This window comes from Topomyia yanbarensis, chromosome 2 (assembly GCF_030247195.1).
Source record: "Topomyia yanbarensis strain Yona2022 chromosome 2, ASM3024719v1, whole genome shotgun sequence".
NCBI classification, from domain to species: domain Eukaryota; kingdom Metazoa; phylum Arthropoda; class Insecta; order Diptera; family Culicidae; genus Topomyia; species Topomyia yanbarensis.
In genome coordinates this window covers 92,593,058-92,611,507 of record NC_080671.1, presented here as the reverse complement: position 1 = coordinate 92,611,507, position 18,450 = coordinate 92,593,058, and the positions used below count along the sequence as shown (strand labels likewise).

The 18,450-nt window shown below is 40.7% G+C and overlaps 1 protein-coding gene across 2 annotated transcripts; it reads left to right on the top strand.

Annotated features, from left to right (window-relative positions):
- The first annotated feature begins 1,925 nt into the window (after nucleotides 1–1,925).
- LOC131678831 (GATOR complex protein MIOS) lies at nucleotides 1,926–17,527 on the top strand. Of its 2 annotated transcripts, none has more exons than XM_058959201.1 (6): nucleotides 1,926–2,194; nucleotides 2,253–2,435; nucleotides 2,504–2,644; nucleotides 2,703–2,822; nucleotides 2,880–4,767; nucleotides 17,106–17,527. In XM_058959201.1, exons 1-6 carry the CDS (start codon nucleotides 2,068–2,070, stop codon nucleotides 17,203–17,205), a joined length of 2,559 nt encoding a protein of 852 aa, XP_058815184.1. In that variant the 5' UTR covers nucleotides 1,926–2,067; the 3' UTR covers nucleotides 17,206–17,527. The 2 variants fall into 2 exon arrangements, with proteins under 2 accessions (XP_058815184.1, XP_058815183.1); XM_058959200.1 differs by having other exon boundaries at nucleotides 1,926–2,197.
- The last annotated feature ends 923 nt before the right edge of the window (nucleotides 17,528–18,450 follow it).

Here is an 18,450-nt window from a genome sequence, read left to right as displayed (position 1 = left end):
TAAATTTTACTCTGGGCTAAGAAAATTTATGCATTTTAACCTTTCAGCAGTCGCGTTAGTGCACTGAGTGCACGCTGCTTTGACAATTTAGCGAAATCGTCTGCAGGCACCAGCGGGTGCTCGTTCGGTGAACCATTTGCGCGACTTCCGGAGGGTTAATAAGCGCAGATACATCAGCCAAGAATTCTCATTGTTTTGTTGGCTAAAGTTACTAAAAAAACCACAGTGAATCGGACGAAGGATACCAGGTATATTTTTCAAATATCTTTACATTTCATAAAAAATGTCTTCATTTGTCTTCAACAACAGAAATCAGTCAGACATCCGAACAAATTTGTCTTCAAAATGAAAAACACGTCTTCACAACATTTCAAATGTCTTCAAAAGGAAGACAAATCTTCAAATCTGGCATCTCTGCGAAAGAGGAACTTTTTTGCTTTTTTTCTTTGCAAATTAAAAGAATTATGTTCCTATCACCGTTGACAGCGACACCTCCAATCTACACACAAAAAAAAATGTTGGTAGGAATTTTTTACTCATAGCAAAAAACAACCAACGCATACTTTTAGTTTGAAGATATTTTTTTTTATTTTGATAACTATTCTTCATTAGCTTGGAAGGAAAACTTTTATTTTTAGTATTATTCTTGATTAATTTAAAAGTTTTACTTTCAACCTAATAGTAGGCGTTGGTTGTTTTTTGCGAAGACCGGAACACTCTTACTTTTACCAATATCTTTTTTCTGTGTGTAGTGTTATGTACTAGGGGCAGATCAGTTTAGGAATATATAACAAATTTGTATCAAATAAAAAAAATGCATTTAATTTCCATTATATTATCGAATCGCTTTCGAACGAATCTCGCATTCGTCGTAAACAAGAATAAGGGTGATTATGAATTTCTATTTTGATAGAAAGAATGGCATTTAATTTCGCTGATTTTAAAAAATGCATTACAAGCGATCTGTCTCTAGGTTCTTTCGACGACTTGCACAGTAAAGTGATATTTTTACGGAGCTGTTAGCAAATTCTTTTAAAAATTGCGGTAAAGTTTTCATTTTTTTAGCGATTTTCAGTAACTGTTCGAATAATTTGGTGTAACCTAGGGGCAGATCATTCTAAGAATGTATAACAAATTTGCATCAAATTGAAAAAAATGCATTTAATTTCTATTTTTGCATCAGCTTTGCACTGCCTCGCAAAAAAGTTTGTTCAACCAACGTCCTGCGCTGATCCACTTTTTTCGACGTTTTGTTAAATGTAGGTCTAGTTTTTCTGTAGGGTTTTGACGTCTTACACGCAACGCAAACAACATTGCACGCAACGCAAAAACATTGCACGCAACGCAAAATACATTATGAATTTCAATTTTGATGGAAATAAATGCATTTAATTTCGCTGATTCTTAAAAATGCATCACAAATGATCTGCCCCTAGGGTGTAACCCTCAATATTTTCCCTGAATTTATCAGTACTTCTATTTTTTCGGCACATAAACATTATCCAGTAAAATACTGACTGATTGTTCGGTAAAATTGTACCAACATTACCGAACCTCGTCAAACACTTAAAAACAGGTACAGCAAATCATCTGCCAAGACGCTATTTTTAGAGGAAACTGCTGACTAACCAGTAATTTTTGACGTTTGGATAGCACAGATTGCGGAGAGCTCGGTGACCTCATTGTTTTACTGAATTGATTACCGAACGGTTTGCTGTTTAAAACCCAAGTAAAATTTTACTGTACTCAGTAATTAAGTGTGTGAGGTTTGAACTTTTTGTTAACAGTCATTTCGACGAGCTTCAATTCGATCCAATAGTAGGTCTCCACGCGGGCTATCATGCTGAGGGGCTAAGTTCACGCCGAGAAACGTCAAAGTTTCGCAATGCGCCTCGCATGTTTTGCTTTGCTGCGGAAATTCAAAACAAACATTCATTCAGTCAGACTCTTATCAGTTCGGATCGTGTGCTGATAGTGACTAATATTATAAAATAAGTTTTCATTGTATCCTGTGGAAAATCAAGCTTAATTTGCTTCCGCAAAGGTGTAATGCAAAATTGAATCAAAATGACGCAAACCGTTGTCGAGCTGCACTGGTTTCCGAAGTACGCAGACCGGTTTCTGACTGCGGCCGGTTCGGAAATCAATCTGTATCAGGTGAAAAGCCGTGACCTTATTGATCATGGAGTTAACAGTAGTGAGTTGTTTGGGGAAGTAGCTTTTGGCAAATAGTTTTAATATTCTGATTGTAGATATAAATTTGGACATCTCCAAGAGCACCACTGCCACGCTAATTGCCTTCGAGACACGATATCAGTTTATTCGCTCGGTTGCCCCGTCCTATCATTCTAACGGGGAGATTCTATTTGCAGCTGGGCTGCCGAACGGCAAGGTTGCACTGTGTAACTTTGCCACCGAAAATAATGTTGAATTCAGTAAGCATACATATATCTAATAAGAAATATCTTTAAATTATAAATTATTATAAATTCTTGTTCAACAGCACCACGCGTTTCGCGTCCATGCACATGCATCGCTTGGAGTGAACTAGAACCGAGTCTGATAGCGATGGGACACGATCGGAACAGGTCAGACCACTGTATCACGATCTGGGACACGGAAAGAGGTGTTCCTAATCAGACGTGTAGGTTTTGTTTTTTTGTGTCTCATGTAATCAAGGGAGACTAACGGCTTATTTACAGCAATTCTTCAGTTGATTGGGTTATCGGAGACAGCACATTCCATCTGCTGGGATCGAACATTTCCCCAGGTTTTGATTGCTGGAATGAGCCACAAGTACATCAAGATGATGGATTTCAGACGTAAGAATTAATTTGAGTTGACAATTCACTTGATTTCATATTTGTTTGTATTCGTAGAAAGTTCAGCCGTTGTGACAGTGGCCAACGCTCGCACTGTCAACGGACTATGCGTAGCTCCAAACGGGCGTTACTTGGCTAGCTACGTGGATAACGTAATCAATCTGTGGGATCTTCGATCTCTGGATAAAGCCATAAGTCAAATTCAGATGCAAAAGAACATCACACACTTGTCCTGGTGTCCGACGAGATCGTCAGTACTGACTACGCTTCAGCGAGACTCTCCTCTTATAAATTTGACCGATCTGCATTGGCCCGGCTCGGAGATGGATGGTGGTGAACCACACTCGATTAAACGGTTCGTTTCTCCGTTCCAGCCTCGAAGTGGCAGCCGGATGCCAACGATGGGTTATCTTTCGTGGCATCCTTACGATCTGGAACGCATGTTGGCCCTTTCAGGGACAGGTATTATATGCGACTACAGGATCCCTCAGCGAGTGGCAGTTTCGTGGGACAATAACAACAATTTATATGGCAACAATGGAGCCGAATTGCGACAGTTTACGTCACCTTCACCGCCGACAACTCCGACGGATTCGTTGAACCAGTGGGATTGCGGGATCGATAGCTATGAAGAGGACATAGCGGAGATGATCCAGAAAAGAGCCCTGTGCAACTACGGTTTGATGACCGATATACAGCGGAATGGGGATCTTGTGGGAAATGCTAATTTGAAGGGTGTTTGGCGCTTGCTGGGACACATGGTTAAAGAGGACTGCAAACTAGGATTGAATACGATTTTGGGAGTTTGTAGCGCTCCGGATGGACCGGCGATGTCCCGTTCGGAGCCGGTGATGACGAAATGGATAGATTTCAGTATCGGGAGTGGTTTAGTTGTGTACAGAAGCGAACACAGAGACACTGCTCAGTTGCTTTGTGGATGGACTTTCGACAGGAGAAACGAGTTGTCATTCCTTGCGTTTATTGACGAGCTATGCGCAAACAAGGAATTCACAAGAGCAGCGTTGATTGTATGTTTCCACTTCAGGATCAAACAAGCGATTGATATTCTTGGTAAAGGAGCTGAACAGGCGTCGGATCCAAGTTCTTTGCTAAGAGTAGCGGCCATAGCCTTGTCGGGATTTAGTGCAGAGCGTTCCGGACTTTGGCGCAAGCAGTGTGGAGCAGCTAGAACGCAGATTGATGATCCGTACCTGCGTTGCATGTTCTCGTTTTTGGCCCACGAAAAGGACGGATTTGAAACCGTAACAAATGAAACGGAAATTTCCCTCGGCGATCGAATGGCATTCGCTTGTAACTTTCTGTCGGACCTCAAACTTGCAGAGTATATCAAAGGAATGGTTGCCAGCTGCATTGAATGTGGTGATTTGAACGGTCTTCTACTAACCGGTGCCACCAACGACGGAATTAAACTACTTCAAAGCCATCTGGACCGTACGGAAGACGTTCAAACGGTTGCGTTGATTGCCTCCCGATTCCTCACTTCGGATCTCCTAACCGACTATCGCGTTCTGTACTGGATCTCTACATATCGCGATCTGCTGGACATATGGGGCCTGTGGGAGCAACGCGCACAGTTAGACATCGCCCTTGGTCGTATCCGGTCACCTCCGCAAAATTCCCGGTCCGTGTTTTTACTGTGCAATTTTTGCGGCAAAAACGTATCGATGGCTCTCCAGGAGGATGCTCGGCTTCGAAGCAATGCGGCAGTGATGCATAAGCTTTCCTCATGCCCGAACTGCCGAAAACCGTTGCCGCGATGTGCTCTGTGTTTGTTGCACATGGGAACCACGATGGGTGCCATTTCGCAGGGACATATCGCCCAGGGCCAGATCGGTTGGCAGTCGAAGCCGTTTTCCAAGTGGTTTTCTTGGTGTCAGACCTGTCGCCATGGTGGACATACCGAACATTTGGCGGAGTGGTTCAAGTGAGTATTGTGGAGTGTGGGGGGTTATTTGGGAAATTTGTTAGGTGATAGATTGTATTCAAACTATGCTACATATAATTGCAAGTCAGTCTTATGTAGATAGGGAATCCTTTGGTAAATGGGACTGACTTGCGATTATGGGTAGTATTCTGCTGCTGATGGGTATCGTACTTGTTTTCAAGAAAAAATATTTTCGGTAAAATTTGGGCCCTTTATTTAAACAATTTTTCTAACAAAACTTACTGAAAATATGAATTTTTCCCAAGGAATAAAATTGGATAGCCTTAGAAAAGTTGGATTTGAATGTTTCGTGCTCCACTCGTCAGTAGATGACACCAACTTGCTGCGAGTTGGGCAATAGATTCAAACTAACTCCAAAATTGGCGCCAGTTAGATATTAAATCCAAACAATTCACACAACTTGTGTGAACGCCTAAAGCAATTGGCTGGTACCGAGTGATGTCTCGATTAGCATACTCCCAGGCGTTTGGCTACCAGAAAACGGTTCGTTTCCCTATACTCGTCAGCGACCCAGAACTTCTGTGCTTGGCTAACCGGGACATCACTTGGTACCAGCCAGTTGTTTTAGGCGTTCACACGATTGTGTAAATTTTTTGGCTTTAGTGTCTAGTTGGTGCCAATTTTGGATAAAATGAAACATTTAAATCCATTTTCACTGAAAATATTTTTGTTATATAGGACTCATCAGTTAGAGTTAGATTTAGTTAGAGCAGTGTCCACTATCTCTAGATCTCAACGCATTAGGTCAAATGGTAGGATGAATAAGGGTGGTACTCGCCTTTTTGTTTTGCTTAAAAGCGAGTATTTTACATTTTTAGAACCAGATTTTTAGATTTTTTATGTTGTTTCTTAGGAACGAAGCAAGGAAGCGTCCCCTTCACTATCCCAATCAGAGTCGCTGGATATATTGTATTCGGATGCCACCATTGACTGGGACATATCTTTTGTCAACTCCTTAATCCTTTGTTTGTTCAGTGCCATACACTTAATGCGATTCCACTTCAATTGATATCGTGGCGTATGCATGCCCTCCAAGTGTATGCCAGTCTGCCTTGATTATTTCTCTCCCAAATTATATATTTCATCGCTGTTTTCAGGATGCCACGGTTGCTACTCCTAAGAATATGCCCATAATAATGTATCCCTGCCGGGCGAATTTTGTTATTTATTGTGCGTTTTTTGAGCCAGTTAGGAGCTATATGGGGGTGTGCCTTTTTCTTGGTGTACCAGCATTTCTTGATTTTACTGTTCTGGATTTCGCCTTTTCTTGCAAAGATCCCTCAGCGTTAGAATCATATCGTTCTTCATTCGCTTCAATGCGTTCCGGTTGCTCTTGTGTATCGTGGCTACTTCCATGGAGTATGTGACTACGGAGGTAAACATTGGTATAGTTTTTTCACTGTTGTCCACTTCAACGTATGTTCTTTTAGGAATACACAAAGAGCATAGAATGCTTTATATGCCTTTTTTTCTTTCTTTCGTTGTAGCTTTCTTCGTTAGACTATATAATGTAATATAAGCTCCCAAGTACCTCATTTTTGTGACCAAATCTAATTCATGCCTTTCGCTAATGTAACTGGGGCTCTGTTATCCGTCACATAAGTATCGCGTATTAATACCTTAGTTTTGTTCGCGTTGATTTCCAGGCCGATAGATGCCAGCAAAGGCTTGAGAATTTGTAGCAGTCTTTCGATATCTTCTTTCGTTTCGCCTATAAACAGCAGATCGTCAGCATATCCTAAGATGCACGGCAGCCTGATTGTTTATGTTTATTACCTTCACCAACAGGCCCCTTGGCCCCAATGGTGTTTGCTTAAACTAATTACATTTTAAAATTGACAACATTTTCGCTTTTATCGCACTCCGCGTCCGGTTGAAGTCAAAGGCCGTCGCCACACTGTTAAAAATTCGTTGGAGTCCGGTAACAGCGCTCTGGCAACCATAGTTGGTTCTCCTGAACGGAACTCGCAGAAGGAAGTTATTACGTAGAGCTCGAACGCGGGCTTGAAGATCCAGACGTCCGAGGATTGTAGGGCAATCCACTCTGGCAGAGAGTAAGTCCGAGACGAACTGGGCTCGTGAGCAGTCCCTCCGAATGCTGAGTGTATCGAGGTGTATTAGCTGGCAACGGTTTTCGTAGCTCGGCAGCTGAAATCTGTTTCGCCATGGGAGATGACGAAGGGCGAAGCGTATGAACCTGCGTTGGACAGCCTCGATTCTGTCAATCGCGTTCTGGTAGTACGGATTCCAAACAGCTGAACAATATTCTAACGTTGAGCGGACCAACGCGCAGTAAAGCGATTTAAGACACGTCCCTGAAGTTTTTCGCTATTCGGAAGATGAACCCAAGCTGTCGTGATGCCTTATCCACGATGTATGAAGTATGTGGTTTGAATGTTAGTGCCGAATCCATAATGACTCCGAGATCTTTGATGTGAGAGTGTCTTGGAATGTTCGAGCCGAAGAAATGGTAGTTAAACTGAGTCGGTTGGCGTTTCCGCGTGAACGTAACGATTGAGCATTTGCTCGGGTTTAAAGCCAATCTGTTTAGATCACATCACGAACTAAAGCTGTCCAGTTCCCTCTGAAGAAGCTCGGCATCGGTTTTATCCCGTATTTGTTGAAAAAATTTCATGTCGTCGGCGAAAGAAAGGCGGGGTCCTTGTAATGTGAAATTGACGGCAATAAAGTAGAGGAGGAATATTACTGGACCGAGATGGCTTTCTTGTGGTATGCCGGATGTAGCAAAGAATGGTGCAGATAGACAGTCCTTAATGCTGATTTGGAGTTGCCTTCCATCGAGGTAGGAACGAAACCAGCGCAGAAGTTGTCCATGAATGCCGAGTTTGTCCAGCTTCGCTATTGCGATATCATGGTTGATTTTGTCGAAGGCCGCAGATAGATCCATGTAAATAGCATCGGTTTGCAATCCGTCAGCGAATCCATCCATTACATATGTTGTGAACGAGAGCAGGTTCGTCGTTGTCGATCGTTTAGGCATAAAACCGTGTTTGTCATCTGCAATGTAGTGCTTGCAGTGAAAGAAAATAGGATCTAACACAACCAGCTCGAACAGTTTTGATACAGCACTTAAACACCAGAATCCCCGATAATTGTCAATGTTCGATTTGTTTCCTGTTGTTACTGCTTTCCAGCAGGAAGGGAATGTACCAGTAGTGAGTGATAGCTCGAAGTCTCGCCGAAGTGGTTCAAGAAGCCCGCACTTTTTGACAAAAATTGAGGGAACACCATCTTTCAGTTTGGCATTTTCTGCAAGAATGGCAGCATTATCGACACAAATTCGGTTGATGGTTCGTCCTAGAGAAGGAGTTAAATTAGCGGCAGCGACTTGTTGTGGTGGCAAGCGCTCGTTGGAAAAAACGCTTGAAAATTTGTCGGAGAACAGTTGGCAAATTTCCTTAGTGTCGGTGCCTAAAACTCCATTAAACGACATACAAGATGGCAAACCGGATTCTTTTCGCTGCTCGTTAACATACTTCCAGAACGTCTTGGGCTTGGATTTCAGTTGACACTCGACGTTTCGCTGGTGTCTAAAAAAGGAGCGTCTGTCTTGTTGTTTGTATTCGTGGTTGAGTTGAAAGTAGTGATTTGGTAATGCAAGTGTCGTATGCTTCGAGAATTTTTTAAATGCAGCTCGTGTGGCAGATTTTAAACGTCTAAGGACGGTTGATTGCCGGGGAGGGTGTCCATCGGTACTAATTGTTCGTTTTGGTACATGGTGGTCGATAAGGTAGTTAAGAATACTAGAAAACGTCATCGCTGCTTCGTTCGCATCGTCATTGTTAATATTTTCGTCCCAGTTAATATCCAATAGCGTGCTAACGATGCTGTCGTAGTCAGCGTTTTTAAAATCGTAGACGATAGAGCTTGAAACGTCTTCAAAATTCACTCCTAAGTTACCAGCGAATACAAGATGTAGTGGGGGATGATGACGCACCTGCTTGACTAAAGGAGTCGGTGCAGTGCTGCAGTACGGAGCGTAGTCCCGGGCACTTACAAAGCAGAGGTCCAATGTGCGTCCATTCTCGTTGGTGACATTAATTTGCCGAAGAGTTGCACTGCTGTAGTTGTCCAAAATACAACTGGCATTGTTAATAAGCGCAGATTTTTCGATATCCAATCGTAGAAAACCATTACTTGCCTGGCACCACGTCAAGCCAGGTAAGTTGAAGTCGCCCAGTATAACGATATCATCAGACGGGGCGGCGATCGAGGCGATAAAAGAGACGGAGGAAAGATGTACATCGATCAGGTTGGAATCACGAATTCTGTCAGGTGGGAAATACACAACACACAGGAACAAATTGCGATCGGCAAGTTTCACTGATATCCACACTTGTTAGGAGCTCGCCCACCGGTCATCGTTGATCCCTCGGGCTTTTATACCACGGCGAACGGCGATAAGCACACCACCGCCAGATGTCTTGTGGCTGTTGAGGGCATTGCGGTCACAGCGGTAGACATCGAATGTTGAACCAAAGACCTGACGAGACAGAGTACGGTTGTCGAGCCACGTCTCGGTCAAGGCGATAATGTCGTAACAGCAACCCGTGGTCGCGAGCAAATAGCTGTCTAGATTGTGCTAAGATGTGTAAGTTTCAGATCTGGTAGGAAGTCCTACACTGTTAGTAAGACGGCCATTTGGCATAAAGTTACTTGGCTTAAAGTCATTTGGCACAAGGTCTTTGGCATAATGGACATTTGGCATAACGGTTATTTGGCATAATTTAGAGAATCGATCACACTGAAGGTCATTTGGCATAACGGCCATTTGCCATAATGATCACTTAGCATAATTTTGAGAATTGATTACAATGAAGGTCATTTGGCATAACAGATATTTGGCATAACAGTCATTTGGCATAACGGACATTTGCCATAATGGACATTTGGCATAACGGATAAATTTGCTGAGTGATCTCACTGAAAGTCATTTGGTATAACATACGTATGTGTAGTTTATCAGGTGAATGACCCATAAGGTTAAAGCTATACTAAGCAATAGTAACGATATGTAGTTATCCATTACCCAATATTGATTTTATTTCGAGTGAATTTTTAACATTTTATAACTGATTTTTCCTTCTTTTAAATATGAGCAGTTCTTTTGAGTTTCATTTTTGAAATTTTTGTGCTTGTTCATACCTGCAATTATGGATTCTTTGCTATGACATACGTTTTAATATAGTATAGTGTAGAACCGCGATCCACCACGTTTGTTTTGTTTTGGCCATTATTATTATGATCGCCAGTTTGGTTTTCCATATAATGCTTCAATAATTAAAACTATCCTTATTATCTTTCTTTATATCATGAGCTGTTCTTTATCATTTGTGGATTTCGTCATGTTTTTCCCAAGTAACCATAAGCATTAAGCCATTGCACTATATTGGCTATACATTTGCACTAATGTTGCATTGAAATTCTATTACAGCATTAACAACGCAATAAAGCTCTATATTAGCATCAATAATGCAGAACTGCACAGTCGACATATAGCATTATAGCTTGCTCTATATGCGTATATAAAGCTGATATAACGCGTACATGCTTCAAGGATCTTTAAAGCATGTAAGCTTTACAAGTGCATTTAATGCCATTATAGAGCAAATAAAAAGCTGATATAATGCTATTGTAATGCTGTGGGTTTATTTGTTATGCAACTCTTCTTGAAGATTATATTCGGTATATTTCATTTCAATCGAACATATGCAATATAGTCCAGGAAGCAAACGCAGCGCACTTACCATGAAGGACGAGGCAAGGTACCTCAGTTCGAGACTTAAGGTAATTTTCGTAAATATTCATATCATGTAAGAACGTAAACCCATTAAGGATATTCATTACAATACATTTAGAACAGAGTCAATTACGATTTTAAACAGAATATTTTATTTTAAAAATTTTCCTTTTTGCTCATCATACCGAAAGGAAACATAAGAAATGGTTTTAAAATCATGGCGGACAATGACAACCAACTGAAGCTTTTTAATAGCATTAGTAGTGCCAATATAAGGCTTTCAAATTTGACATTTGTGCGCTTTTGCTATATAATAGCATTAGTACTGCAGAAACGAGCTGTCAATCTCTGCACAGTAATAGCACTATATTTCGCCTTTTCTGGCATAATATCAGCATTATATAAGTATTTATGGCTTCACGGCTTTTTAGGACAGCTTTATATGTGGATCTAAAGCAGATATTAGGCTACGTTATAATGCTTATTGGTTACTTGGGTTCAAACGATCATTTATTGAATGAACTTACAAATATTCAACCGTCTGTTGTTACACTGCTCTAGCACTTGCATAACCGCATATCCGAGACCAAGGATCCGCTAGGCGAGGTGGCTGCCGACCAGCCGTCAAAAGCGGCGGCCCCACGCAAACAAACCTGTGTTCCATTCGTTTGCCCGGATTACTCAAACATAGGGGCTATAAATTAGTTTGAAGCGATGTGGCGTAGCCAGATTAGTCGTAAACGTTTTTGACTTTCTCATATAGAAAGGTTATGCAATCAATCTGAAAAATGTCAACATAATCGCGGCCCGGAGGGCCGAGTATCATCCCATTCGCCTCAGTTCGTCGAGATCGGAAAAAGTCTGTATGTGTGTGTGTTTGTATGTGCGTATGCGTCAAATAATGTCACTCATTTTTCTCAGAGATGGCTGGACCGATACGCCCAAACTTCAAATTTTCAAATAAAAGGTGCAACCTTTCCCATCGGCTGCTATTGAATTTTGGATCGATCGGAATTCTGGTTCCGGAATTACGGGTTTAAGAGTGCGGCCACCCAGAAATTTTCCATATAAACTTTAGGAAAAATTAAAAATAGAATTTTTATTTATGATGCATGAAACGTCGAGATTTGATGCAGACCGAAAAAAAATTTGACGAACATTCACTTTTTTGGATTTCGGCACATTTTGCCTTTCTCATATAGAAAGGTTATACAATCACTCTGAAAAACGTCAACCTAATCCCGGCCAATTTTTTTTGGCTAGCATAAGGTTTCTTGATTTTAACAGGGGCGTAGATGTATACGGATGTAGTATACGGAGAGGGGTTACCCCCTCCCCTCTACTGTTCACTCCCCTCCCTTTAAAATCCCCGTGCATCACCCCTCCAGCCGTCATACCCCTCCCTCTCCACCCCATTATCTTTAAACCACCACTAGTATATCACAAAGCATATCAAATTAAGCTGGGGAGTCGTTTGTTCGTGGGACTTTCGCCCTCCTCACGCACCCATCCCCGCATGACAAAATGAGTTAGCAAGCAGATAACATTGATCTAATGCTGATTAGGCTAATGAAATATGATATTTTTTTTCTTTCAAGTGTTTCACAGTCGACATGTAGCTCATCAAGTTCGTGGCTAGCTAGCCATTGTGTATAAGGACAAAGTGTACTAAGATTGTAATGGACATTTCCACAATTATGTTGAACATAACCAGCCACCGAGCCATAGTTTAGAGAAATAAGAAAGGCACAATTGCACCGCTAGGTGGATTAAAACAGGTTTTTATTTATTGGTAAAGAAGAATAATCTAATTAATTTTGGTCCAAGTTCAATGTTAGTACTATTGGTAAACAAACTCATTTACAGTCATTTGAATATTTAGGTAGTTGTCGTTATGATCAAACATTTGAGCTACATACCAGCTGCTTACATCTAACTTTACCTCGAACGATGAACGTTATTGCCAACATACCATCAAAATATATAATACATAATACATACAAGAATGGATATACTCAAAAAACATCCTGGTAATCAATAACTTTATCACTGCATATACCTATGCCAAACGACCGGTATGCTAAATTACTGTTATCCTTAACATAAAAATATTTGTAAGAAAAGACCTTCAGCAGTAGCACGGTTCAAAATTATGCCGTATTACCTGACTTCTCACACAGTCTTAAATTATGTGTTTCCCTGTAGTTGAAAAAATGGCAAATGATCTCCAGTGTGATCACTGTTCAAAATTATGCCAAATGTCCGGTGCCAAATGACCGTTATGCCAACTGACTTTCAGTGTGATCAATTCTCAAAATTATGCCAAATGACCTAAAGTGTGATCAATTCACAAAATTATGCCAAATGACCATTATGCCAAATAACCGTTATGCCAAATGTTTGTTATGCTAAATAACCTTATGCCAAATGACTATGCCAACTGACCCAGATGCGTGAAAAAGCATTAGTTTGAACAAATGAGGACTAAGGGGGTACCTCTATGATTTCAAGCTTTTCTAAAATCTCGTTTGTCATTGATTCTGCATCTGTAGTTTTCACATTGAAGAAGTCAATAAAAATTCCTTGTTCTCTACTGCATTCCGTTTGACTTCTACGTATCTAATGATCTCTGACATTTGCACATCCTAACTGGAATGTGACGTCGTATCAAAAAAATACTGTAATAAATTGCGACCCTGATAGCGGTAGTTATGAATTTTCTACTACTCCCGATAATTCAGACATATCAGCATTGTTCACATTGTTGGGATCCAGCAGCACTGTCGAATCGCTTGGAAGTGATTTGGTGTTCGTCCGATAGTAGGTTTGTTCCAGTACATGGAAGTTACTCCCTGTTGCTCCGGAGCAAAAAATTCTTGCTCCTTTTCACTCCGGTTTGCCACCAGAAGAAGAAAAAAGAGAAGAAGATAGTACTGGAACGATTTTCTCCCTGTTTGCTCCGGAGTGCTTCCAGTTTCTCCTGGTACTGGAACAAACCTAGTTTTTCCAAATTTTGCAGTGACATAATATTATTATGATTTCTGACAGCTCATTTACAACCACAGATGCAAAGTCAAACCAAAAGAGTTTGGTTTGTTTGCCTCACGAAATACCTAACCTCAACCGGTTTTTGCAGTGCAATTTTTTTGTTTTCCTCACGAAATGATTCGGCACCGTTTCTTTTTTAACGGGAGTAGAAAGGTCAATAGATATTTAACAGGAAATCGAAGTTAATCGCTTAATAGGTCGTTTCTCCTGTTGTGTTGTGTTAGTACCCAAAAATATCGCGAGAATAGTGTAAATTAACGTAGTGATTTTATCGTCACATCCTAATTATTTTGCTATGTACGTGCGCGAATCAAGCCACCAAAAATACACCACTTGGCATCCACAGCGCCAGATGGCTAGTTGATGCAACGATTTTACTGATAGTGGATTGTGGATGGAGGAGAATTCTTTGCAGAAATGCCATCAATTAACGAATTCAGAGCAACACACTGGTGAGATCGTTTTGTGTTGTTCTTCAATTATATGTTTTACCTTATTGTAAAAACGTGCCAGAATCAAAAATATTATTTTTCATTATTTTCATATCCAATTGATACGTGTATTTATTCACGCGGGGCTTACTGTATATGAAGATGGCCTCAGAATTGACGTGTAGGCATTTTTGAAATGGGTCGTCGGATGTACAGTAGATCTATCGCCTTTCATCTCCAGAGCTAAACATGTGTACATCTATGGATAATACACAATTTATCACTAAATAGATGCAGACATGTTTCTTCCATAAAAGCACTACCGGTCAGTGGGAGATGGATTGTAAAACACACACACACACACACACACACACACACACACACCAGCATTGTTCACATTGTTTTTTGGAGATTTATTTGTACGACACTTGATGATGTTTTGCATAAACTCCTTTGATCGATTTGTAACAAGTTCTCTTTTTATTCGCATTTTCTTGAACTGGTCCCCACAAGCTTATTCGTTTAGACAATATGTAAAATACTTTCCAACAAAATAAAATGCACGATAGAAAACCAGATAAGTTTGTTATAACCCAAAGTCCTTCCAAACAAGGTTCCCTACCTTATAAAAATGATAATTTTGTATGATTTCCGATTTTTTTACGGGAGTTGTCCAACTGGAGCTGTAGAGCTAGGTTCTCGGAAGGGCTCCCCGTCAGAATCACACACTACAATTGCAGACCAGACAGGCGCCCATTAGAACACTGCTTTAGGCCAATTGTAGCTGGCCGTGATTCTGAATGTGGCTGTTTATTGTACGGTTCAGGTATGTGCGGGCGTAGGGACTTCGCGATCGCGTGTATCATCGTGAAAGAATCGAGCATTTGTATGTTAACGTGTTCGATCGCGTATGTGGCGTCTGCTAACGTGTAGGTAACTTCGCGTAAATAAATTCTATATTAAAACCGTTTGCCTTTCGTATATTTGCGTGTGTTCTAGAATGATCGCGCGCTGACCGTCAATCTGATTCTTAATTTTTCGTGTGCGGTTCAGATTCTAGAACAAAGTGGGTTTTTTCACATCACTAGAGTTCCCGGTCAAGTCGCCAATGAACGTTTGTTGTTTGTTTATTAAGGTTTTAACCCCAAGGGCCATTCGCCTTTTTTATTTCGTATACAATTCAAAAATAATAGATTACAATTCACAAAATAATAGTAAAAAAAATCAAGTATTATTGCTGCCTTTCTGGGCGCACTGCTTTCGGTTTCTCGTGTTTATTTTCTTTCTTGGTGGTGAGCAATGGTCAGGTTTACCTACTTTACCTGCTCAGTCCGTCTGCCCTCTCCCTCGCTCGTGTTTACGTCGTTGGAGCTTAGTTCGTCGCTGTTAGATTCTTGGTGCTTTTTGTGTTTTCGTGTGACTTTGGTATAGCTGTCTTCCTGCTTGTTTATTTCTTCCTTGCGTACGTTAACTATTGGCTTTGGGATACCGTGGAATATTGTTTGTCCGGCATGCATTTTTGACCGGCTGTCTGTGGTGTATCAGCAGATGTCCTAGGCTGTTTGGTGGTGTGGGTTGTAGTAGATGAATTTTCTTTAGTTGTTTTGGAACATGACTTTTCGTAGTGCGCCGTTTTGTTACAGAACTGGCACGTGGGCGTGGACCTCGTGCAGTCCAATGTATGTGCCAAGGGTGCCATGGAACGTGTTGTCCAGTGGATATGAGAGCTTTCCTTTTAATTGATTCACTTGAAGGCATGGACCTAGACTTCTGCAATCGAGGATAGGCTTCCGGACGTGATCGATTCATGATCACGCGAGTGCGGGGGACTGTAGGTTCACGCTTGAGACCGCGTTTGAATGTTTATAAGTGCTGAGACGATTATATCATCACCACGATGTTATCATGTCTGCGAAAGCGCAGGTGTAGGTTGCATGGATGATCGCGAAGGGCTCAAGCATTTGTATGTTTGTTTGTCGCGCGTATGTGCCTTCGTGTGTATAAATTCGATTTTTATGTCGCCATGGAACGTGTAGTTTAGTGGATATGAGCATCATCTTTTTGATTGGTCCACCAGAAGGCATTGGACGTATGCAACTAGGGCCGAGAATAGAGGTTTCCGGACGAAACCGATTCATGATCGCGGGAACACGGGCATTTAGAGGTTCACTCTTGAGACCGCGTTCGTGAATTTATAAGTACTAAACCGTTTACTTAGTCACCGCGTTAGTAAATTTTTAGGTACAAACTTTCACTTAATTACCGGGGTGTTTGAATGTTGGCGGGCGTTCGCATTTGTGACCAGGGTAGTGTTATCGCGAAGGCCACGTTTGTACGTTTGGAATAAAAAATTGTGAGTGTATATGAGAGAATAAGCAATTTGTGTTAGTGAGTGTTAGTATGGATCTAATTTACAATATAACAATAAAAGGAGGGTGTCTTCAGCGAGAATTGGGCCCTAAACCCACATTGTGCATTATTTGACCATGGCTGTGGATAATAAAGGTCGCCAAGTTAAGAACTAAAATTGATCACATTATAGGTTAACTAAAACTAAAAATCGTATCCCAAGTTTCTGTGCTATAATCACTGTAATCCTGCTTTGGCGGAAAAGCCCCCGGACCACATCAAGGTACAGCATCATGCTGAGGGAATTTTGCATGATTTCCAAAAAATTGATATGATATTTGGATTTACGTATTTTCCACAGTTATTACAGTGTGAATTGACTGGAAAATGTCGAATTTTGCTATTTAAAATTTAAAAATTCATTGAAAAGTTATGCGGAAAAATCAAGGGGGATCAAGTGGACCCACACTCCCCGACTTAAAAACAAGTAATTAAAAGTTCCGCGGAAATTCGTGAATACATCGACAAGACCAGGCCAGATTGTATAGTTCCTCTGATATATAGTGATTATATAGTATCTGAATTTTTACAAGTACTTACTGATAATGAAATTTGTCTATCAACCAAATCTATAAAAAAGTTTCAAGTAACCGACCAAATAAAACTGTCACATGTTTCGGTCTACGAAGGATTATTAATAAATTCCTATTTTTTGTCTTCTTTCACAGCGCAAACACCGAGTGCCCGGTGACCTCGTGCAGCTGTAAATGCTACGCCAAAGATCTACCGATGCCGCAGTTCCCGCGTGAGAAGGACAGCCCCTCCTGATACCAGCTAAGAACATCGTTCTAGATTGACAAAAAAGTAAAACAAAAAAGCCACGCAAGCTTTTACTACCCGTAAGGTCTACTGCCAATCAGCTTAAGGGAATGCGGATTGATTAAGCGATGTGAGGTTGAGTTTGGAAAATTTGCTATGAATTTGTTTGTGAATTGGTACAATTGTGATTGGTATTTTTACGTGTATGAAGAATGGACGTTCGCGTCATGTGAGATTTATTGTTCGCCTAAATGTTTTTGCTGAGATAGTTTTAATTGTATTTTACACAGTTTTCTTTGGAAAAAATAAATAAACAATTGACATAATCTAACCGTTTCAAACCATTTTTCGATTCTTCCCCAACAACCGCTAGGGATGTCAATGAATCCGTTCTAAATTATCCCCTCTACTGATTTTCTATTTTCGTTCCCTTCCTTCATATTGGTTAGAAACCACGCCCATTTAACACCGGCCCTTTTTCACCCGCATTGGTCGTTGATGGGAGCGTAATCGCTTTGTCTCGCTTGCTCTGCTGCTGCGCCATCGCGATTCTGCTTGCACCGTACTGAATCCACATCGAAATGAGATTCGTATAAAATACTTAAATAAATGATGTTTACTGGTAGTGCGGCAGCACCGGTCAGCTTTCGGTGTGTGAGTTGAGCGGGAAATTGAACCGGCTTCGGTTTGTGGGGGTAATAAACGTAAATTGATTTAAATTTGTTCATCTGGTAAGGCTACCCTTGTTCCCGACGATGTCGCCGTCAATCGCAATGTTGTAATGGAAATTGCTTTGCGTTATTTAATTTAAACTGGTTTTATGGTGGTGCCGTTTCAATTGCCATTTGTGCCGCCTCGGTCGGTTAGATTATTTGTGCAAGGTGGTTTTTAACAAGTTGTATTCATCTGGTTATTCAATATATTTACCTGGACAATTGATGATTTGCATATTCTGAAAACCTAAGTATACATCAATTGTTAACAACTATTGTCTAATTATAGAAATGTGTGCTACAGAGCAAAAAGCCGCATAGTTATGCCAAGGTAGAAATATAGTAAAAAATTAATTATAACATTTCGTCATTGTTGTGCTGTCTTATGACAAGCGCCATTTAGCACATTTCGAGAAAAGCGATTTTTAAAGGTCTAGATTGAATGTCTTGAAACTTATAAATGGTAGAAACAATTCAGATAACACAATTGATGCTTCTATCTATTTTGCATTAATCTGTCAAATATTACAAAGATCGGACA

What these genes read in the sequence shown, in the direction of transcription:
- LOC131678831 (XM_058959200.1), top strand. Translation starts at nt 2,068, where the DNA reads ATGACGCAAACCGTTGTCGAGCTGCACTGGTTTCCGAAGTACGCAGAC. An exon ending in TGATCATGGAGTTAACAGTA is followed by an intron (nt 2,198 to 2,252) that starts GTGAGTTGTTTG and finishes TTCTGATTGTAG; the next exon opens with ATATAAATTTGGACATCTCC. An exon ending in AGGTGTTCCTAATCAGACGT is followed by an intron (nt 2,645 to 2,702) that starts GTAGGTTTTGTT and finishes GCTTATTTACAG; the next exon opens with CAATTCTTCAGTTGATTGGG.